This window comes from Oncorhynchus nerka, linkage group LG10 (genome assembly GCF_034236695.1).
Source record: "Oncorhynchus nerka isolate Pitt River linkage group LG10, Oner_Uvic_2.0, whole genome shotgun sequence".
Taxonomy (NCBI): Eukaryota; Metazoa; Chordata; class Actinopteri; order Salmoniformes; family Salmonidae; genus Oncorhynchus; species Oncorhynchus nerka.
In genome coordinates this window covers 31,322,258-31,346,755 of record NC_088405.1, presented here as the reverse complement: position 1 = coordinate 31,346,755, position 24,498 = coordinate 31,322,258, and the positions used below count along the sequence as shown (strand labels likewise).

General features: G+C 45.6%; 2 protein-coding genes across 12 annotated transcripts in view; both read right to left on the bottom strand.

The window, feature by feature from the left end:
• The window catches only part of camk2g2 (calcium/calmodulin-dependent protein kinase (CaM kinase) II gamma 2), a 118,369-nt gene extending 115,518 nt beyond the window's left edge, over window positions 1-2,851 (bottom strand). For 3 of the 11 annotated variants that reach the window (XM_029669462.2, XM_029669463.2, XM_029669465.2), the window contains exon 1: window positions 2,547-2,851. In XM_029669462.2, the coding sequence (XP_029525322.1) occupies window positions 2,547-2,611 (65 nt within the window). In that variant the 5' untranslated portion in view covers window positions 2,612-2,851. The remainder of the gene's footprint in view (window positions 1-2,546) is intronic. The other 8 variants (XM_029669461.2, XM_029669470.2, XM_029669468.2 and 5 more) reach the window with 4 other exon arrangements.
• Window positions 2,852-13,628: 10,777 nt separating this feature from the next.
• LOC115136341 (arylsulfatase I-like) lies at window positions 13,629-24,122 on the bottom strand. Its single transcript, XM_029671932.2, has 3 exons — window positions 16,873-24,122; window positions 16,219-16,551; window positions 13,629-15,980 (listed from the first exon to the last, which is right to left on the bottom strand). Exons 1-3 carry the CDS (start codon window positions 17,169-17,171, stop codon window positions 14,885-14,887), a joined length of 1,728 nt encoding a protein of 575 aa, XP_029527792.1. The 5' UTR covers window positions 17,172-24,122; the 3' UTR covers window positions 13,629-14,884.
• Between the last annotated feature and the right edge of the window lie 376 nt (window positions 24,123-24,498).

Below are 24,498 nucleotides of genomic sequence, written 5' to 3'. Positions count from 1 at the left end.
TACCGCAAACAAAATACAACCCACCAAAATCAGTACTGTGTCTAGTTCAATCCATCTCTGACTAATAAAGAAGATGGTAGAAGGTAAAATTAGTGTTACAGTTGACCCCACTCTCCCCCACATGTTTTAAATGAGAAACGTTGCAATATGAATAGGTTTACAACTAATCGACAGTAGAGCTAAATAGCCCATCACTGTGGTACACAGGTGCAAAAAGGCAATACAAAGCAGTGCATGATGATAACTGTTGTTTGGCATGTGATAATAAAATGATGTATCATGTGATAGAGAGCAATAGTAATGGCGTATTTTTGTAGGCACTCACTCCGTCATGGCTCATTGGCCAAAGCCTGTGGAGAAACTAATGTTTTTTGGGGGATAAACACTGAAAATAAGGTCTGTGGTAAACACAGGTTTAGGAGACTTTATACGTTTTGTTCTGATATAATCTTAATCAACTGTCACTTTTTGTGAATTTTGAAGCAATTATGTAATCAAAACAGTCATGTTAAGTGACTAATAATATCTCATAGTACAAAATGTATAAGACCTCCTAAGCCTGTGTTAACCTCAGACTTTATTTGAATTGTTTATCACAAAACCCAATTAATTTCCCCCCTAGGAAGGGCTGAACGAACCAGAGGTAACACATTTCCCCCCTAGGAAGGTCTGAACGAATCAGAGGTAACTCATTTCCCCCCTAGGAAGGGCTGAACGAACCAGAGGTAACACATTTCCCCCCTAGGAAGGGCTGAACGAACCAGAGGTAACACATTTGCCCCCTAGGAAGGTCTGAACGAACCAGAGGTAACACATTTCCCCCCTAGGAAGGGCTGAACGAAACAGGAAGGGCTGAACACATTTCCCCCCCCCTAGGAAGGTCTGAACAGAGGTAACACATTTCCCCCCTAGGAAGGGCTGAACGAACCAGAGGTAACACATTTCCCCCCTAGGAAGGGCTGAACGAACCAGAGGTAACACATTTCCCCCCTAGGAAGGGCTGAACGAACCAGAGGTAACACATTTCCCCCCTAGGAAGGGCTGAACGAACCAGAGGTAACACATTTCCCCCCTAGGAAGGGCTGAACGAACCAGAGGTAACACATTTCCCCCCTAGGAAGGGCTGAACGAACCAGAGGTAACACATTTCCCCCCTAGGAAGGGCTGAACGAACCAGAGGTAACACATTTCCCCCCTAGGAAGGGCTGAACGAACCAGAGGTAACACATTTCCGGTTTATTATGACACATTCTTATTTACAGTGACGGCCTACCCCGGCCAAACCCTAACCCGGATGATGCTGGCCAATTATGTGCCGCCCTATGGGACTTCCAATCACGGCCAGTTGTGATACAGCCTGGAATCAAACCAGGGTCTGTAGTGACACCTCGAACACTGAGATGCAGTGCCTTAGACCGTTGCGCCACTCGGGAGCCCTCACTCGCTCCTTGTGCGTGAAAGTGAGCTCAGAGCAAATTGTAATGTGGAAGGGCTGAGACATAAGCCTACACATGAACTACTGTGCAAAGAAACATGAGCTATCTGAGATTATAAACTGGGTGGTCCGAGCCCTGAATGCTGACTGACAACCGTGGTATATCAGATACTGCGGGTATGACAAAACATTTATTTTTACTGCTCTAATTACGTTGGTAACCAGTTTACAATAGCAAATCAAATCAAACCAAATTAAATTGTATTGGTCACATACACGTGTTTAGCAGATGTTATAGTGCATGTAGCGAAAGGCAGAGAATATACATTAGCCGTGGTATATTGGCCATATACCACAACCCCTCGTGCCTTATTGCTTAAATAAACCAAAGCATGAGAAAATAACGAAAAGTCTACTGTAGCCTATCTGAATTGTGTAGTAAGCCTATCATAGGTCTGTCTGTATTATGATGTCATCATGCATACTTGAAACCGGAAAAAATGTTTATAGGTGGTTGGACGTACACTATTGCCACTGCTAACTGCAAAAAATAACGCAGACGGGTTACCCAGTATTTGTCTACTTGGTGGTTTGTGTGTAGCAATTATTTGTTACAATGCACAGAATGAAACACAGTGGATACATTTTCGATGTGGATGACATAGTTATAGCTGTCTATCGTTACACAAGTGGAGCAGCATTCCTTCCTGCGTGGCTCACTACCAATTACAAAATAATACTGAAAAGTGAAATTATAATAAATAGATACGAGGAGAGGGTTCAGGGTCTTTAAAATGATTTATACGAGAAAGTCCTGCCTTCAAATAAATCAACACTATATATATATAATCCGCTACATATCTATAACACGCAGCCACTGTAAATTCGGTACAAATCGCATGCATGCTCAAGCCATTCGGTACTATCTCAACATATATTATAATAAAATGTTGTTGGACTATAAAACTGTCTTAATTAACGACCCGGGGGGGTGCCTTCCCTGTTTTTGACAACCTGTCTTGTCAACAGTGGACTAGACATGCACAATGATAGTCTACAAAGCAGTACAGGAAAAGGTCAAATAGGACTATATAGTGTTAATGTAGCTTACTTTCCGAGCTCCTCGTACAGCTGATATTCGTCTGTAAATCTGGTCGAGGTTACAATTGTAGCCATGTTGTGCAGGAGGGTATCGCCTCTCGTTTCGGTGACTGCCTCGCTCAGGATTCGGGGGGAGATCTCGTAAACTCAAAGGGAGATACTAAAAAACTAAGATGTCTAAACGGGATCCTTGTGAGGACTCTGAACTCTGACGTCACCCAATTTAAGTTTAAATTTAAAACGGTTAAGGTAGGGGTTAAGGTTAAGTTTAGAGTTAGGTAAGGGTTATGGTCAAGATGAGGGTAAGGGTATGGGGTAAAGTCAGGGTTAGGGTTCAGGGCTTAGGGAAGGGACGTCCCAAGGATCTATATTAGCATTAACCAGGGGAGAAGGCGGAGGAGAGCGATAGTAGCAGAGACGGAAGAGGAAGCGAGACACCCCACTCCCTCATTTTTTCTGGTTAAATTACCTTCAACTACACTACACAGAACAGCCAGCTGCTGTCGCGCTTGGTGTCTTTGGGAACAGAGAACTGACTATATTTTTCAATGGTAAACGGCTTGAGTGAACTGTCTTCATTTTATCCACCATCTTTGGTAGTAGCCCTGGTGGTGATGGCTGTGGTAGAGGAAAAAGGCTAGCAACGCGAGATCCCTGGTCTCGAGCGCTACTGATCTAGGATCAGCTTCCTTTGCATAAATCCTTTATTATAAAGGAGTATTATAAAGTTAAACTGACCCCAGATCATTTCAAATGGACGGCATTATCCTACAAGGGAAGGCAAGAAAGAGGTAAAGTGAAAAGATATGGCAGCCCAAAATGAGTGATCACATTAAATTACAATCTAAATGTAAGTGTTGCAGATTTCCCATATTTGTCAGTATATGCATTTGAACTGTAAATATACTGTAAAGATAGGCCTGTGCCTACTATTAAGATATTTCTCTGGAAAATCATAGTATGAAGTGACTAGGCCTTCCAGTAGGCCTTGACTGATTTTTGTTGATGTTGTAGGTTGAAATGGATCTATCAGGAGTAACACTGACATGCCCTGCATTGAAATTGATTTGATCACAATCAAACACATCTTGCAAAAGCACGCATATACTGGCGTTGGAGGGAATGACACCCTTTTTACGGGTTCCTGCCCAATTGTGTTATTTTGTGTATTTATTTGCGCTGATCTTAACTTTTTTTGTACATGATGTTTCCACCATTGTTTCCTATGACCGAAAATAGCTTTTGGACATCAGAACAGCTATCCCTAACCTCCATTTGGACGAGGACTTCTACTTCAATGAGTCAGAGGCGAAATACATATTGATTATTGCAACCAGGCCCAAATCCCCGACACTCGAAGAAGGAGATGACGCTATAGAGTCCGGGGTGCGGGATACCTGATGAGACTATGTTGGAGAGTGGATAAATCGCCTCTACCCTCTGTTCTATTGGCAAACTTGCAGTCACGGGAGAATAAACTGGATGAGCTCTGTTTGAGACTACCTTATCAAAATGCTCTGAAGAACTGTAATATCCTATGTTTCTCAGAGTCGTGACTGAACAAGGACATGGTAAATATAAATCTAGCTGGTTTTTCTATACATCGGCTGGACAGAACGACTGCGTCGGAGAAGCTCAGATGAGGTGGTGTGTGTCTCTTTGTTAAAAATAACTGGGGCATGATCTCTAATATAAGGAAGTCTCGAGGTTCTTCTCACCTGAGTTAGAATACCTCATGATAAGCGGTAGACCACACTATTTACCAAGAGAGTTTTCATCTATATTTTTTGTAACGGTCCATTTACCACCACAAACCAATGCTGGCACTAAGACAGCACTCAACATGCTATATAGGGCTATAAGCAAACAAGAAAATGCTCACCCAGAGGCGGCGCTCCTAATGTCTGGTGAATTTAATGCTTGAAAACTGCAATCCTTTTACACTATTTTTTTTACCAGCATGTCACCTGTGCAACTAGACGCAAAAGAACTCTAGATCCCCTTTACTCCACACACAGAGACGCATACAGAGCTCGACCTCACCCTCCATTTGGCAAATCTGAATATAACTCTATCCTCCTGATTCCTGCATAAAAACAAAAGCTCAATCAGGAAGTACCAGTGACTCGCTCAATACGGAAGTGGTCCGATGAAGTGGATGCTAAGTTACAGGACTGTTTCACTAGCATAGACTGGAATATGTTCCGGGATTCATCCGATGGCATTGAGGAGTTTATCACATCAGTCACCAGCTTCATCATTAAGTGCATCAACAACATTGTCCCTACAGTGACTGTACGTACATATCACAGGACGTTTCCATGTGTTTGAAACCATTCCATTCACTCAATTCCTGCCATTATTATGAGCCCTCCTCCCCTCAGCAGCCTCCTGTGGTACATATCCCAACCAGAAGCCATGGATTACAGGCAACATCTGCACTGAGCTAAAGGCTTAGAGTTGCCGCTTTCAATGAGCAGGACACTAATCCGGACGCTTATAAGACATTCCGCTACGCCCTTTGACGAACTATCAAACAGGCAAAGCGTCAATAAAGGACCAACATCGAATCCTACTACACCAGCTCTGACGTTCGTTGGATGTGGAAGGGCTTGCAAACTATCACGGATTACAAAGGGAAACCCAGCCACAAGCTGTCCAGTGACGGGAGCCTACCAAACAAGCTAAATAAACTCTATGCATGCTTCGAGGATAGCAACACTGAACTATGCACGAGACTACCAGCTGTTCCAGACAACTGTGTGATCACGCTCTCCGTAGCCGATGTGAGTAAGACCTTTAAACAGGTTAACATTCATAAAGCCGCAAGGCCAGACGGATTACCAGGACCGTACTCAGAACATGCGCTGACCATCTGGAAAGTGTCTTCACTGACATGTTTCAAACAGACCACCATAGTCCCTGTGCCCAAGAACGCCAATGTAACCTGTCTAAATGACTATCACCCCGTAGCACTCACCTCTGTAGCCATGAAAATACTGGTCATGGCTCACATCAACACCATCATCCCAGACACCCTGGAACCACTCCAATTCACATACCGCTCCAACAGATCCCCAGAGGACGCAATCTCTATTGCACTCCACACTGCCCTTTCCCACCTGGGCAAAAGGAACACCTACATGAGAATGCTGTTCATTGACTACAGCTCAGCATTCAACACCATTGTGCCCTCCAAGCTCATCACTAAGCTAAGGACCCTGGGATTAAACACCTCCCACAGCAACTGGATCCTGGACTTCCTGACGTGCCGCCCCCAAGTGGTGAGGGTAGGCAACAACACATCCACCACACTGACCCTCAACACAGGGGCCCCTCAGGGGTGCGTGCTTAGTCCCTTCTTGTGCTCCCTGTTCACCCATGACTGTGTGGCCACGCATGACTCCAACACCATCACTTTGCAGACAACACAAGGCTGGTAGGTCTGATCACTGACGACAATGAGGCAGCCAACAGGGAGGAGGTCAGAGATCTGGAAGTGTTGTGCCAGCACAACAACCTCTCCCTCAATGTCAACAAGACAAAGGAGCTGATTGTGGACTACGCTGATCGTGGACTAGATTTGTCATGGGCCCTCAGATCCTCAAAAATGTCTACAGCTGCACCATTGAGAGCATTTTGACTAGCTACATCACCACTTGGTATGGCACTGCTTGGCATCTGACCGCAAGGCGCTACAGAGGGTAGTGCGCACGGCCCAGTACATCACTGAGCTCCCTGCCATCCAGAACCTCGATACCAAGAGGTGTCAGAGGAAGACCCTAAACATTTTCAAAGATTCCAGCCATCGAAGTCATAGACTGATGCACCAAGTCTGGAACCAACAGGACCCTGAATAGCTTCTACCCTCAAGCTATAAGACCGCTAAATAGTTAGTTAAATAATTAACCAATAGCTACCAGGGATATCTGCATTGACCCTTTTTGCAATTATCTCTTTTGACTCCTCACCTACACTGCTGTTACTGTTTATTATTTATCCTGTTGCCTAGTCACTTTATCTCTACCTATATGTAGATATCTACCTCAACAACTTTGTACCCCTGCACATCAACTTGGAACTGGTACCCCGCGTATATAGCCAAGGTATCGTTACTCATTGTGTATTTCCATGTTTTGTGTTGTTGGGAAGGCCCCTTAAGTAAGCATTTTGCTGTTAATCTACATCTGTTGTTTACGAAGCATGTGACAAAATACAGTTCGATTCGATTCGAGCAAATTCATGCCTGTACCGTCTCTCAGAACGTCTGATTCCCAGGCCACTCTAAGGCTCAACCTTCCTTTCAGATCGCAACGCTGCCTTTGCATGTCACCTTCACACCCAACCACACATTTCCTCCTGTCCTGCACCATGTTCCTACTGATGGCCTTTCAGCATCTTCCTCTGTTTGCCCTGACTATACTGTAGGCTGTGGGATGGAGCTCCTCTCCCATCTCCTGACATACGTGTATAGAGCACAGCCGATAAGTAGAGAATGGGCAAGGATTCAAAAGCTGAGAGCATGGTCTTCATCATCACCATGCCCTCCCTGTGTCCAGCTGCCACCGGCCTCCCCCAGCTTCCATATTCACCCAAGGGATATGTGACTCCCATCTCTCCAGGAGTCTGAAAGAGCTGCCTACTGTAGCATTCATTATCTGTGCTACTGTCTCCATCATAACACACCCATAAACCAGAGAGCTGCTGCTGTGAAAGACAAATCTGTGTCTTGTCCCTCTGGGGTTATCGGTTGAGCAAATTGAAAAAATGAATTGTTGTTTTTGTCTTAGCGTAGTATTAAAAGTTGCACTATGCAGAAATCGCTCCACCATTTCCTGGTTACTAAAACTCTAATAGTTTGCCTAATTTCAGATTTTGTGACAAAATAAGATAGAGTGATAGTGTAGAGAATCATTGTACCATCTAAACCCCTGTGAAAAATATTTTGCATAACCAAAAATATTGTTGTTGCAGCTGGTTGAAGCTGGTGTACAAAACCGAAAGTAAAAGAAGCAAAAACAAAACTTAAGAATGGGAAGCAAATAAATAATGCACATAGAACATATCTACCAGGTCTTAGACTAGCTTTTAAGTAGAATGATAGCTCTATAACTCACATTTCTATGTGAATTTGGTAGGTTTGCCCAAAAAGTTAGTATTGCCACGTTAACTGTAGGTTGTTGGAGCATCATTTTTAAAAGACTGAATTGAATTATGCCTGTTATGTAATATCATGCTCGCTGTAAAGGTTTATCTTAGCTTTAATTATTTTATTATGAAGAGTGTTAATAGGACTTGTTCACAGCATGTCTGTGCACACATGCGTGCAACTGTAGAGAGAGAGAGAGAGACAAACAGAATGCTCTGCAAGTGTTTTTGTATACAGCTGTGCTTCTGTTCAACAATGTCTGTTCAGAGAAATTACAGTGCATTATGGAGGTATTCAGACCCCTTGACTTTTTCCAGATTTTGGTACATTACAGCCTTATTCTAAAATGGATTCAATCTTTTTTCCCCTCCATCTACACACAATACCCCATAATGACAAAGCAAAAACAGCTTTTTAGAATTTTTTTCACATTTATAAAAAATACAAAACAGAAATATCACATTTACGTACAGTGCCAGTCATAAGTTTGGATACACCTTCTCATTCAAGGGGGTTTCTTTATTTTAAAAAAACGTTTACATTGTAGAATAATAGTGAACACATCAAAACTATGAAATAACACATATGGAATTATGTAGTAACAAAAAAGTTTTAAACAAATCAAAATATATTTTATATTTGAGATTCTTCAAAGTAGTTACCCATTTCCTTGATGACAGCTTTGCACACTCTTGGCATTCTCTCAACCAGGTTCATGAGGCAGTCACCTGGAATGCATTTAAATTAACAGGTGTGCTTTGTTAAAAGTTCATTTGTGAAATTTCTTTCCTTCTTAATGCATTTGAGCCAGTCAGTTGTGTTGTGACAAGGTAGGGGTGGTATACAGAAGATAGCCCTATTTGGTAAAAGACCAAGTCTATATTAATTGTTTTTGGTTTCTACATAATTTCATGTGTGTTTGTTAATAGTTTTGGTGTCTTCACTATTATTTTACAATGTGGAAAATAGTAAAATATTAAGAAAAAACATTGAAAGAGTAGATGTGTCCAAACTTTTGAATGGTACTGTAAGTATTCAGACCCTTTAATCAGTGCTTTGTTGAAGCACCTTTGGCAGCGATTATAGCCTCATGTCTTCTTGTTTATGACGCTATAAGCTTGGCACACCTGTATTTGGGGAGTTTCTCCCATTCTTTTCTGCAGATCCTCTCAACCTCTGTCAGATTGGATGGGGAGCTTCACTGCACAAATATTTTCAGGTCTCTCCAGAGATGTTCGATCTGGTTCAAGTCCGGATTCTGGCTGGGCAGCTCAAGGACATTCAGAGACTTGTCCCAAAACCACTCCTGCATTGTCTTGGCTGTGTGCTTTGGGTCATTATCCTGTTGGAAGGAAAACCTTTGCCCCAGTCTGAGGTCCTGAACACTCTGGAGTAGGTTTTCGTCAAGGATCTCACTGTACTTTGCTCATCTTTCTCTCGATCCTGACTAGTCTCCCAGTCCCTGCTGCTGAAAAACATTCCCACAGCATGATGCTGCCACCACCATGCTTCACCGTAGGGATGGTGCCAGGTTTCCTCCAGACGTGTGTCAGAATGTGTGCGTACTGGTAGCGAAGTCAGGTGCAGGAGAGCAGAGATTTGTGAACAGGCGCACACTCTATTTAGGCAAAAGTGCAAAACGCACAAAACAGTCACAAGAATTATGTTTAACAATAAACGTCTTCGTGAAAAATAACACGGAAAAAACAATCCAGTCTGGCGCGTCAACAATACACACGTAACACAAACAATCTTACACAAAGACATGACGGGGAACAGAGGAATAAATAAATGCAGATTGATTGGGGAATGAAAATCAGGTGTGCGGGGAACAAGACAAAACAAATGGATACATGAAAAATGGAGCGGCGATGGCTAGAAAGCCGGCCACATCGACCGCCGAACGCCGCCCGAACAAGGAGAGGAGTTGACTTCGGCAGAAGTTGTGACAACGTGACGGTTGGCATTCAAACCAAAGAGTTCAATCTTGGTTTCATCAGACCAGAGAATTGTGTTTCTCGTGGTTGGAGTCCGTTAGGTGTCTTTTGGCAAACTTCAAGCGAGATGTCATGTGCCTTTAACTGAGGAGGGTCTTCCATCTGGCCACTCTACCATAGAGGCCTGATTGGTGGAGTGCTGCAGAGATGGTTGTCCTTCTGGAAGGTTCTCCCATCTCCACAGAGGAACTCTGGAGTTCTCTCAGAGTGACCATTGGGTTCTTGATCATCTCTCTGACCAAGGCCCCTCACCCCAGATTGCTCAGTTTGGCCGGGAAGCCAGCTCTAGGAAGAGTCTTGGTGGTTCTAAACTTCTTCCATTTAAGAATGATGGAGGCCACTGTGTTCTTGGGGACCTTCAATGCTGCATACATTTTGTGGTACCCTTCCCCAGATCTGTGCTTCGACACAATCCTGTCTCGGAGTGCTACGGACAATTCCTTCGACCTCATGGCTTGGTTTTTGCTTTGACATGCATTGTCAACTGTGGGACTGTCACGCCCTGATCTGTTTCACCTGTCTTTGTGATTGTCTCCATCCTCCTCCAGGTGTCGCCCATCTTCCCCATTATCCCCTGTGTATTTATACCAGTGTTCTCTGTTTGTCTGTTGCCAGTTCGTCTTGTTTGTCCAGCTTACCAGTGTTTGTCCTGTCAGCTCCTGTTTTTCCCAGCCTCTCTTTTTCTCGCCATCCTGGTTTTGACCCTCCCCTGTCCCGTCTCTGTACCTTCCTGCCTGACCCTGAGCCTGCCTGCCGACTGGTACCCTTGCCCCATCTCTGGATTATTGACCCCTGTCTGCCTTGACCTGTCTCTTGCCTGCCCCTTGGACTATTAAACCATTGTTTATTCAAAGTGTCTGCACCTGGTTCTTCCCTTGATTCCTGATTGGGACCTTAGGTGTGTGCCTTTCCAAATCCTGTCTAATCAATTGAATTTACCACAAGTGGACTAATCAAGTTGTAGAAACAACTCAAGGATGATCAATGGAAACAGGATGCACCTGAGCTTGATTTCGAGTCTCATGGCAAAGGGTCTGAAATAAGGTATTTCTGTTTTTTTTATTTTTTTACTTTCTGAAGGCACTGTATCTTTATTTGTGAGTGTGTGTTAAGCAATGAGTGTTTGTGTATGTTTTTTGTTGTTGAGAGATATAGTGTTAATGTGTGCCTGTTTGTGAGTGCATTTCTCTCACTGACGCAATGCTTTGTTTCTGGACTGGGCATGCCTTTTACAGGCAGGCAGCATTGTGGAGGGAGAGTGCCAGTGATTACAGAGTGTTTGCGGTGAACACAGGAGCTCTGGCTTCTTCTGTAATTACAGGGAGGCAGACTGATATGAAAGCCTAATTAGAGCGGTGCAGAGGTGCCTCAATATTAATTGCAGCATTTTCTGTGATGTTCCTGTCGGACGAGACTTCAGCAGGCGGTGTGCTGGGTTGAGTGGTGGGTGGTAACAGTGGGATGTCAGATCCTGGGAGGAGAGAGGGAGGAGGAGAGAGGGAAGAGGTGAGAGGGAGGAGGAGAGAGGGAAGAGGAGAGAGGGAAGAGGAGAGAGGGAGGAGGAGAGAGGGAGGAGGAGAGAGGGAAGAGGAGAGAGGGAGGAGAGGAGGGAAGAGGAGAGAGGGAGGAGGAGAGAGGGAAGAGAAGAGGGAGGAGGAGAGAGGGAAGAGGAGAGAGGGAGGAGGAGAGAGGGAAGAGGAGAGAGGGAGGAGGAGAGAGAGAAGAGGAGAGAGGGAGGAGGAGAGAGGGAAGAGGAGAGATGGAGGAGAGGGAGTTGTGCTGTTAGCCACTTTCCCCTCTGCCAAAGAAAAGCTGTATTTATCATGGGTGAAGGAATGCATCTGCCTAATATGGAAAAACAGTGTCCGATTCAGTGCCCTTTGACATCTCCTGAATGTAACCCATTTCATTTACCTTCATTTAACTAGGCAAGTCAGTTATTTTCAATGACAGCCTAGGAACAGTGGGTTAACTGCCTTGTTCAGGGGGCAGAACAACAGATTTTTACCTTGTCAGCTCAGGGATTTGATCTTGCAACCCTTCGGTTACAAGTCCAATGCGCTAACCACTAGGCTACCTGCCGCCTCATTGCCAATTGCCAATAATATGTGTACTTATTATGTATTCCAGGGCTGGTGTATTGCTGCAAGGGTGGTCGTCTCCTAGATGTAAAGTTGTTGTGAAGCAGCAAGTGTTATAACTGGTATACAGTACCTTAGGTGAAGGCATATCAAAAGGTCCTGAATTCAGACTAGTCCCCCATATGTATAAGCCTTGATTGTTCTTCTTAAATTGGTCACGAGTCCTTCATCCACACCACGTGTACATTTCACACACACACACAGACACACACACACACCCACCCACCCAATTGAGCAGCAGAGCCAAATTTGAGCTGAGTGAGGAAAACCACATCCACACCACGTGTTCATTTCACACACACACACACACACACACACACACACACACACACACACACACACACGCACACACACGTACACACACACACACACACGTACACACACACACGTACACACACACACACACAATTGGGCAGCAGAGCCATATTTGAGCTGAGTGAGGAAAAAGCCTCTAATAAACTGAGACAATAAAGCCCTCCCCTAACTTCCTGTTTTTGTTGCTCTGTCGTCATCGTATTACATTGCATTATTTATATGCGTACCAGACACCTCCAGAGCTTCTACGTTCCACAGCAAACAATTCCGCCACACAGCAGTGGAGAGAGATGCAGTAGTGGAACCATTGAGGTTGAGTGACTCACTCAACAAGAATTATGACAATTTGGCTGGTGGGTGGCCCCTCCTCTCTTCCTAGGTCATCCTCCCAGGAAGGAGTGAACTTTGAAATGGTGTGTAGAGCACAGCTGATGAGTAGAGGATGGGCAAGGATTCAAGAGATGAGAGCATCGCCTCCCTCATCCAGCCCTATCGACTCTCTCTTTCAGAGGGAAGTAAAAAAGGACTGTACTCAATTCTGCACTTCTTTCCAAATGCCTGTTTGTTATCACTCTATCTACACAGAGTAAGGCTGAGCATGACATTGTTATCACCAACGAAAAACAACACATGAAGTATGCTATACTGTATCTGAGTCGGTCTGTCTTTCACCACAGCGAAAGGATGAGCAAGGCATTATCGGCAATCAGATAGTGAAACCCCAACAGAAGACATGGAGGTATCTGCATCAAAGCTGTTCCTTCCCCTTTTCCTGGCAGCTATCGGATATCACTATTGTACCCCCATTGGCTATCTCTGTGGATTACAACACCATAGGAGTCTTCTAATGACCCATTAAAAGGACATCAGAGCAATTCCCAGGGTTAATAGGTGACCCTTGACCAATGGACACTGTCAATGTGTTTCTGCCCATTCATTGTCATCACACAGTTTTAAAGAGTGACTATTTAACTGTGTTTCAGTGTGTTTATATTACAGTATGTATCTACTATCCACACGATCTTCATGTGCACTACACACGACTTCACTCCAGGGCAACAACCCTTTCTTTCCTGTTGACTCAACACGCTAGAGGTATTTGAAGGCCGAGAGCCCAACTCTGAACATATCAGACTGTTTCATCTGCCATTGTCGCTGTGAGCCCATTACAGGTCACTTCCTCCCAGCTGGCCTTCTGGACACTTCAGCGATTTATAGGTTCTGTCAGTTCCTCATTCCTGCAGGACCCACTGTGTCACTTCACAGGAAATAACTCGCTATATGCCTTTTGACACAGACTGACGGGGCCTCTAAGTGGCTCATCTCATTCCCAGATTCCAATTTCAGTATTTTGGCTGCAAGGATAGTACTATGCATGTATCTACATGGAATGTGTGCACACACACACACACACACACACACACACACATGCACATAAACACATACACATAGAAGCTCAACACAAGTGACAAACCGCCCACACATTCTGTCAAATAGTATTTATAAATGGAAAGCAGCAAAAGGCAGAACAACATTTTGGTTAGCATCAAATTATACATAGGCACTTACTGGTAATGTTATGACATGTTCATCTTCACAAATGAGGAGAATACAGATAAGACAAGGAATGCTTCAAATGGCCTTGCTGCCCCCCTAGGGAGCCTTCCTCCTCCTCCTCTCCTCCTCCTTAATGTTTATGTAACTCTTCATATCTGTTCTCATTTCTCACAAACATATTCATCCTCCCTATCACTTGTGAACTGACCTGATCTCTGAATGAAACGAGAAAGACTGAGGAGGAAGAAGATGACGAAGAGAGAGAGGAGGAGGAGGATGAAGAAAAGTTTCCTACGGCTGTGGGAAAGAGGCAAGGAGCAAGAGAGAATTAGATGACATTAGTGAAAGATAGGGAGAGAGGACAAGAGGGAAGGGTGAGACTTGGCTAGAGAGGAGGAGGCAGGGAAGTAGTAAGCAGCTTGGTGCACACTCCGTCATACTGATGGAAATGAGAAATAAAGAGTGTTTCTCTGTCCTGTGCGTGGGATTGCTGCAGGATTGCTGAACATAGCCTACATTATCTCCAGTACATGCATAATCACACACATTCGTTTCTACACAAATGGCTTACAGTCAAGAGATGCAAGCTTCACATCTGATCTGATCTGGCTTCTGTATTGTTGCATGTCCAAACCTGTGTCACCCTGATCCAGTCTGATCCAGTTACATCTGCATTATTTCACAGTCTGGGATTTGCCAGCTGGCATATCACACTTACTTACAGTATGAGCTACATACTGTATGTCTGGAACATGGCTTAAATTATAGGTGTACTGTACTGTAACAGCACTGAAGAGCACAACAGCCACAGTATCTCTGGCTTAGCTTATGCTGGCCAGTACCCACTTTAGAATTTTGATGCAGTGAGGTGTTGTTAAGAGTTGGTTTGGGAACAGAGAAGTATTTGATAAGCAGTGTGTAGCCTAGAAGGTCCATTCTATCACCACGTACAAATAACAAAACAACAAATGAAAGAAATATCTCTCTGGGTGTCCGAGTGTCATTCTGATCGTGTCCTTCTGTTCATGGGCAGATGAGACATCAAAACATCACTCTCAACATCAATCTCACAGTTGCACAAAGTCACCCTACTTAGTGGCCAGGGGACAGCCAGTGACTAAGATCCAGTCTCATGTAGGCCGGTCAGTCCTGCCTGTACATCCACGTGCTCATTCCCTCCCTCTGTGGACTAAAAGGAGAGAGAGGACCTCTGCATCCGGGAGCCCACCTTCTTAAAGAGGGCTTTCAGTTTGCACACCTTACAGTGCCTCATTTTACTACCCTTTGCCTTCCCTTTCCCTCCCTCCCCGCTGCCCTCTGGCCCCTCGCTGCCTGGCTCACCCAGCCATGGTGTCCACACCCCCCCATGGAGCTGGGGGTCCGCCATGTGGTCATCGGGGGGGTTTCGGGGCGGCACGGCCGTCTGGTTGTACTCGGCCAGCCTGGCCAGCAGTATTTTGACCACCTCAGGCCTTACATCGGCTAGGTCGGACCTCTCATAAGGGTCAGCGGTGATGTTGAAAAGCCACACAGACTTCCCCCTCTGGTCCCGACGTTTCTCCATGCCCTGCCACTGATGGGGCCCCCCGGGCAGGGTCTGAGGGGGCACCCAGTCCCCATCACCCACATTTCCCGTCAGCAACTTCCAGTCCCCGGCCCGAATTGCCGCCCGCAATGCCGTGTCCCAGATGCCAAAGCCGTTAAGGGCCAGGGTCCTGGAGTCTGCCTCCCCAGGCCGTCGGGATACCGGGTCGATGTTGAACAGGATCTCGGTGCGGGGGCAAGGCAGCCCCTGGCTGATGGCCCCCCACACATTGTGGCCGTCCAGCTGGCCTCTGTCCTTCTCCGGTGCCCCCGCCAGAGACAGCAGGGTTGGGTACCAGTCAGAAACATGGATCAGTGCCTTGCTCACCGTTCCTTTCCTCTTCAGGAGTGGGCTGTGGACGAAACCCACCGCCCGTACTCCCCCCTCCCAGTACGTACCCTTCCCCCCACGCAGGGGCCAGTTGCAGCCCCCAGAGAGGGGCTGGCCCCCGTTGTCTGAGGAGTAGACCAGGACAGAGTTCTGGTAGAGGCCATGAGTCCTCAGCTCCTGCACCAGCGCCCCCACACCCTCGTCAACACAGCTCACCATGGCTGCGTAGAGTCGTCGCGGGCGGTTGTCCAGGGCACTGTAGCGTTGCAGAAAGTGGTCTGGTGCCTGGAGGGGTGTGTGGACTGCCTGGAGGGCCAGGTACAGGAAGAGGGGCTTCCGGGGGTCATGGGCCCTCAGGATCTTCTTAACCCTGGATAGAAAGAGGAGGCAACCAGGTCTGGGTTACATCTTTATATAACTGAGACATTATGTAAAATACATAGATTCCGTAGTGTCCAAACCTCGGAATCGACAGCCTCACAATTCTGATCAAATGCAAATCACTCTAAAAACCTCTTCATTCCGTTTCCAACATGAACAATAGTGTTTACTACTAGATAAGCTCCTTCTCATAAATATCACCAGATGTGTGTAAGACCTGGCCTCACCTCTCTATGTAGAGCGTTGTGGAGTAGTTACCGCTCATTTCCCAGGCTGGTCTCTCCCCGTCGTGCAGGTCGAAGCCGCAGGCCTCAGCCTGGTCACAGCTCTGGTAGGAGAAGTGGTCACCGCTGCCAGTCAGGGAGCCCAGGAAGCTCTGGAAGCCGCGGCCCGTGGGCAGGCAGCCCGGCCGGCAGAAGCCCAGGTGCCACTTTCCTACCATGTGTGTGCTGTAGCCCGCTTCCTGCAGCCGCTCAGCCAGGGTGGGCGCATCCGGGGGCAGGCACAGCGGCTGGCGTGCCCGGATGATAGAATGCTGGAGGCCCGTGTGAATCTGGTAGCTGGAAGAAACGGGAAGTGGAGTGGAGGTCAGGGTTATTAGATTATGTAGATTTCCCAAACCACAAAGGGAAAGATTCCCAGAACCAGTGAGACATCCCTCCCATTTATTGACAGGGATCAACTTCACCACCTTCACACATTTGTTCTAAAGGTATGCAGTACATGTCTATTCACAACAAAATGCAATGTGTTGACAGATCACTTCTATATTTAGAAGAAAGGTTATAGGAATGCATAGAAGTGTGAGAGGAATTAGATCATTCCGGATAACACTAGATAGGTCTAATAAGCCAGTGCAGTACACTAAGTACATTACTCACCGCCCGGTCATAAGCTGGCTGCGTGAGGGTGAGCAGATCGGCTGGACATAGTAGTTCTCCAGCTTCACCCCTTCTCCAGCCAGCTGGTCCAGGACCGGAGTGTGGATGTCCGAGCCATGGTAGCCCACGTCCCCATAGCCCTGGTCATCCGCCAGGATGAAGATGAGGTGGGGAGGCATGGTGCCTGGGATCCTCCCAGAGCCCGGGTCAACCTGGGTCTGACCCCCTCGCATGCAGCAGAGAAAGCCTAGTACGGCCACTCCGAGCAGGGGGAAGCACGACTCGACAGCCACTCTCATAACTATCGTCAGTCTGGAGGTTAGTCTCTGTCTGGGATCTGCTACTCAGATTTAGAGCAGCCTTGCGGAGCCCTCCCTGCGCTCTGTCTGCACAAACAGTGGGGGTGGTGAATGCAGGAGGCTACCTGTTGAGGCCACTGAGTTGCAGGGGGAGCATAGTGAGTGTACGTACACCAGAAAAAGGATTGATCTTTCTTGCCCCTACCTCTCTGTTGTCTCCCTATTCATCTCCACGTTGAATAAGATGTCCTTGATGTGCTGCGAGTAGGTGAGGGTACTGGATAATGTCGCTGTCTGTGAGATAGTTTGGTGTGTGTCACACTTAGTGTCCCTCACACTGCTCTGTCTCTGTCTGTGTCTCAAGTTCTGTCTAGGTTGTGTCTGTCTGGGCTGTGTGTGTGTGTGTGTGTGTCTAGTCGTAGGTACATAGGCTTCCCCTTCACAGCAACTTGCCACATTTTTCTACCCCTACAGGCGCCTCCTGGGTCGACTGGGCAGAACTGGGCCACTGGCTGGCACACACACACACACACACACACACACACACACACACACACACACACACACAAAAACACACTAAATCAAATGTTATTTGTCACGTGCCTCGTAAACAACAGGTATAGACTAACAGTGAAATGCTTACATATGGTCCCTTCCCAACAATGCAGAGAGAAAATATTGAAAAATAATAACAGAAGGAATAAACACACAGTGAGTAACGATGGGCTATTTACACTGGGTACCAGTACTGAGTAACGATAACTTGGCTATTTACACTGGGTACCAGTACTAAGTTGATGTGCAGGGGTAGGAGGGAATTGAGGTAGATAGGTACATATAGGTAAGGGTAAAGTGACTAGGCAAACAGGATAGATAATAAACAGTAGCAACAGCATATGTGATGAGTCAAAAGAGTTCATGCAAAAAGGGTCACGCACGTACTCACACACTCACACACACGAACTCAGCAAAAAAAGAAACGTCCCTTATTCAGGACAATGTCTTTCAAAAATAATTACAAAAAATCCAAATAACTTCACAAATCTTCATTGTAAAGGGTTTAAACACTGTTTCCCATGCTTGTTCAATGAACCATAAACAATTAATGAACATGCACCTGTGGAACGATCGTTAAGACACTAACAGTTTACAGACAGTAGGCAATTAAGGTCACAGTTGTGAAAACTTAGGACACTAAAGAGGCCTTTCTACTGACTCTGAAAAACACCAAAAGAAAGATGTCCAGGGTCCCTGCTCATCTGCGTGAACGTGCCTTAGGCATGCTGCAAGGAGGCATGAGGACTGCAGATGTGGCAGGGCAATAAATTGCAATGTCTGTACTGTGAGACGTCTAAGACAGTGCTACAGGGAGACAGGATGGACAGCTGATCGTCCTCGCAGTGGCAGACCATGTGTAACAACACCTGCACAGGATTGGTACATCCAAACATCACACCAGTGGGACAGGTACAGGATGGCAACAACAACTGCCCGAGTTACACCAGGAACGCACAATCCCTCCATCAGTGCTCAGACTGTCCACGATAGGCTTAGAGAGGCTGGACTGAGGGCTTGTAAGCCTGTTGTAAGGCAGGTCCTCACCAGACATCACCGGCAACAGCATCGTCGCCTATGGGCACAAACTCAGGACTGGCAAAAAGTGCTCTTCACTGACAAGTTGCGGTTTTGTCTCACCATGAAGGACAGTCGGATTCGTGTTTATCGTCGAAGGAATGAGCGTTACACCGAGGCCTGTACTCTGGAGCGGGATCGATTTGGAGGTGGAGGGTCCATCATGGTCTGGGGTGGTGTGTCACAGCATCATCGGACTGAGCTTGTTGTCATTGCAGGCAATCAATCAATCAATCGCTGTGAGTTATAGGGAAGACATCCTCCTCCCTCATGTGGTACCCTTCCTGCAGACTCATCCTGACATGACACTCCAGCATGACAATGCCACCAGCCATACTGCTTGCTCTGTGCGTGAATTCCTGCAAGACAGGCATGTCAGTGTTCTGCCATGGCCAGCGAAGAGCCCAGATCTCAAGCCCATTGAGCACGTCTGGGACCTGTTGGATCGAAAGGGTGAGGGCTAGGGCCATTACCCCCAGAAATGTCCAGGAACTTGCAGGTGCCTTGGTGGAAGAGTGGGGTAACATCTCACAGCAAGAACTGGCAAATCTGGTGCAGTCCATGAGGAGGAGATGCACTGCAGTACTTAATGCAGCTGGTGGATCCTGACTGTTACTTTTGATTTTGACCCCCCTTTATTCAGGGACACATTATGCCATTTCTGTTAGTCACATGTCTGTGGAACTTGTTCAGTTTATGTCTCAGTTGTTGAATCTTGTTATGTTCATACACATATTTACACGTTAAGTTTGCTGAAAATAAATGCAGTTGACAGTAAGAGGACGTTTTTTGTTGTTGCTGAATTTATAATGGTTTCGAAACTCCTCCAAAAGCTATTGAAAAACACGTGGATGATACAGATGTATGATCTTAATTTGATCACCCTGTTGCAGGATAAATTTTGCAGAACATTTGAAACGTGTAGTGTATTTGAGGTTTAAAAAGACTTGTGAAGTTGATAATTTCCACTGAAATTTCACCTGATTTTCCCTTGCAAAAAATGTATCAACCCCTAAAATAAATTCCAATAAATATAATCCACATAATAATGCACATTTCCTGTTGCTGTAGGATTATTTTCCTGCTGCGGCAGGTACCCTAGCGGTTAAGAGTGTTGGGCCAGTAACCGAAAAGTCACTGGTTCGAAACATGGGTAGCCGGCAAGGTGAAAAAAATATGCCGTTCTGCCCTTGAGTGAGGCAGTTAACCCCCAACAACAATTGCTCCCCGGGCACCGATGACATCGATTAAGGCAGCCCCTCGAACCTCTCTTAATCAAAGGGTCGGGTTAAATGCGGAAGACACATTTTGGTTGAATGCATTCAGTTCTGACTAGGTTTCCCTTTCCTGTAGTAAATTGTCTCAAATTATGATCCTGCATCTGTATAGTTCACGGTGAAACACAATGTTGACACCTCCTGGCCACAAGGTCAAGTACAACCCCCAGCTCCAGCTGCATTGACAAGTACAGTGCCGTCTAGAGACACAGCTGCTGCTTTAAAGCAACACGTGAAAGGTCTTCTGTGCAAAACAACAGGTAGAATCAATGCCTCCCATCCCTGACATTTCAGGTTAATCATAGATAAGCTTTGAAAACACAGAGCATCAATAGATCTGTCTGACGGCCTGATGCTCACACGCCGAATCGTACTGATTTATTAAGTTACCTTTCTGTAACCACAGGAAAGTGTCGGTTTTGCGCTCATTCGATTCCCAGAAGAGAAGATTTATCAAGGAATATTTTCTCCATACAGTATTAGTTATATTAGGCCTATTAGTGGTCAAATTGAAGTAATGATGAAAGATTTATTTTCAGTTCTGAAGCCTGTAGTTGGATCAGAATGTGACACTTATAGCTGGATTATTAAAAGCACATTATCTGACAGAGAGTAGATCTTCATTAGGGTAAGTCAACCTAGTAGAGTGCAGTAGTACCAGACAACCAGGTCCTATTTCAGAGGACATTCCCTCACTATTAAGATCTGAAGCAAATATGACGTTTCAACAAAATATTTGTCTTTCATCACTTAATACCAATTGAACGAAACCACCATTGATGACAATTCAACTTCCCATACGTACACAAACAGTGAACTCTATCTTGTGATCAGCGAGTACAGAAACATCGCATCCTGTATAGTGAGCAACATATCCTGGCTGCCTTCCACTTTGTGGGCCTATCGACCAGCCGGTCTCTGGTTCGCCCCCACAACACTACTTTCCCATAAAGCTGAGAGAAAATCAATGCCACAGAAAGAAGTACATTTCCTACAATAGGGCCAAAGCAGATACGGTAGCTATTTTATTTGATTTCACAGCCCTTTTTTCTATTTTGTATTATTTTGTTATAGTCATACACAGAGGAGGTGTGGGGAGCAGTGGGAGGAGGGAGGGGGGAGAGAAACAACAGTACTAGAGGGAGAAGTGGGAGATTGGAGACAGGAACATAAACAGACAAACACTCAAAAAAAGAACAGTTGTTGCACAGAGCCATCAGTGTAGATCAAGTCTTGGCAGGAAGGAGCAAACCCGGAGTTGGATAGGGATGAGGGGGTTAGAAATAAGAGGTTCATGGAAAGTGACAACTGTCTTCTTGGGGGGAGAGGGTGGGGTCTTGTGCTGCTCCTTCCTCTGCCTGGCTGCTCTCCAAGGAGCCACAGATAGATGTGAAATAACCAAACATACAAAAATAACATCTACCAGTTTTCAAAAAGACAAAATTTACAGTATTATAAATGTTTTGGTGAGCTGAAAAGAAGCCTCTCTCCGAATGTGGTAGGATCATGTCAGACAAAACCATTTGGTGATTTCTGTTTACCATGGGCAGAAGAGCTAGGCTTAAATAATTGTACCCTAGGCTGTGTGTGAATTGACTCTGTGTCATGGTGCCTGCTGCCTCTTCTGCCTAGCGTGCAAGCATGTGTGTTCTCCATGACATAGACACCAGTGACCTCACAGACATGTTCTGGGAAGAAAGAAGAGTATATATGGCAGGCAGGCAGGGTCTCAGGCAGACTGGCAGATCTCAGGGAGAGAGAAAGAGAGATGTATCTTGATAAATAGGGTTTTCATTCTCATCCTACAAAAAAAATGTCAGAGGTAATACATACATTCACAACACACTGATTTCTGACAGAGACGCTACCTTTTTATTTTTATTTTTAATTTTATTTCACCTTTATTTAACCAGGTAGGCTAGTTGAGAACAGGTTCTCATTTGCAACTGTGACCTGGCCAAGATAAAGCATAGCAGAGTGAACAGACAACACAGAGTTACACATGGAGTAAACAATTAACAAGTCAATAACACAGTAGAGAAAAAAAGGGGAGTCTATATACAATGTGTTTCAAAAGGCATGAGGAGGTAGGCGAATAATTACAATATTGCAGATTAACACTGGAGTGATAAATGATCAGATGATCATGTACAGGTAGAGATATTTGTGTGCAAAAGAGCAGAAAAGTAAATAAATAAAAACTGTGGGGATGAGGTAGGTGAAAATGGGTGGGCTATTTACCAATAGATTATGTACAGCTGCAGCGATCGGTTAGCTGTTCAGATAGCTGATGTTTGAAGTTGGTGAGGGAGATAAAAGTCTCCAACTTCAGCGATTTTTGCAATTCGTTCCAGTCACAGGCAGCAGAGTACTGGAACGAAAGGCGGCCGAATGAGGTGTTGGCTTTGGGGATGCTCAATGAGATACACCTGCTGGAGCGCGTGCTACGGATGGGTGTTGCCATCGTGACCAGTGAGCTGAGATAAGGCGGAGCTTTGCCTAGCATGGCCTTGTAGATGACCTGGAGCCAGTGGGTCTGGCGATGAATATGTAGCGAGGGCCAGCCGACTAGAGCATACAAGTCGCAGTGGTGGGTAGTATAAGGTGCTTTAGTGACAAAACGGATGGCACTGTGATAAACTGCATCCAGTTTGCTGAGAAGAGTGTTGGAAGCCATTTTGTAGATGACATCGCCGAAGTCGAGGATCGGTAGGATAGTCAGTTTTACTAGGGTAAGCTTGGCAGCGTGAGTGAAGGAGGCTTTGTTGCGGAATAGAAAGCCGACTCTTGATTTGATTTTCGATTGGAGATGTTTGATATGGGTCTGGAAGGAGAGTTTGCAGTCTAGCCAGACACCTAGGTACTTATAGGTGTCCACATATTCAAGGTCGGAACCATCCAGTGTGGTGATGCTAGTCGGGCAAGCGGGTGCAGGCAGCGATCGGTTGAAAAGCATGCATTTGGTTTTACTAGCGTTTAAGAGCAGTTGTTCTTGGTTATACGTTTTGTGAGTGTTAGCAAGCGGTGGAGAAAACCACAGTGGTAACCAGTATTCAGCAATTGAAAAGAAGTGGAGATGAGAAACACTGAGGTCACAGACAATTAAAGAGACAGACAGACAGACAGACAGAAGCAGTGGAGGACATCAAACATGACACATGTCAGTAAGAATCATGTAAAACTCGCTGCACTATATTTGTATTTATTATGGACCTCCATTAGTTACTGCCAAGGCAGCAGTTATTCTTCCTGGGGCCCAAAAAAGGCACTTCTATACCATTTTTTAAAAATATTTTTGAAATACAATACATTTCACAACAGATTTCACAACACATTAAGTGTGTGCCCTCAGGCCACTACTCTACTACCACATATTTACAACACAAAATCCATGTGTACGTGTGTGTATAATGCGTATATTATCGTGTGTATGCGTGTCCGTGTGTCTAAACAGTCCCCATAAGGTGTATTTGTATGTTTTTACTGCATGTGTTACTTGATGTGGAATAGAGTTCCATGTAGTCATGGCTGTATGTAGTACTGTGCACCTACCATAGTCTATCAATCAAAACTATGTGAAGGTGATCCTGCCACTGACCTTGCAATGCAGTCCCAGTAGTACTCTGGTATCACAATGGAAACCCAATTCTTTCCCCATTCATCTCCATTTCCATAGGAAATATAATATTCAAAGCAAGACAAGGACCATACCAAAACAAGCCTTTCAACACCATTGCATGAAATGAAAAACTTTGTTAAATTAACTAGTTTGTGCTGTACTGTACTTTCTATTCTTTCCTCATAGGCCCGTGATTGCATCCTCCCCATCAAGCCTGTCCCCTGAAGAGCGTCGCTCCGTTAGACTGATCCAATAAGGAAGAGGATTACACAGCCCCATTGCTGCCTACAGCCAGTGTTGCTAACTATTTTTCAGTGAGAATCGCTATTGGCTCCTTGATTTGTCGCTAGGATGACGTTTTGCTATTACCGCGATGACTCCAAGAGCAACAATTTGTCTTGCTGCGGCACCAACTACGGTCCCCAGATTAGCGTCCCCCCCCCTCTCCCTCCGCACACCCCCTCCCATATTTTATCTGCCTGTGTCTGTGACTTCTGTTGCGCAGACAGCTTCTCCCTCTCTCGTGTGCGGCAGAATATATTGGAAAAGGCCCTAAATGCTGTCAAAACCATAGAAATCCTCGGTGTCAAAACTCCCCAAAGGCAGCTTGAAAAGTAGCTGAATTTGTCCCTGGAAAGGTCTGAAAACACAGTAATCAGTCTGCTCACTGTGTTGGGGGCTGCCCGATGCACAGATAGATCAACGAGTTATTGCATACGCGCACTTCACAGAGTAGGCGTTCCCCAACGGAAATATCCAAATGTTTGCTAGAACGCGGGAATCGAATCTCGCTAGCTCG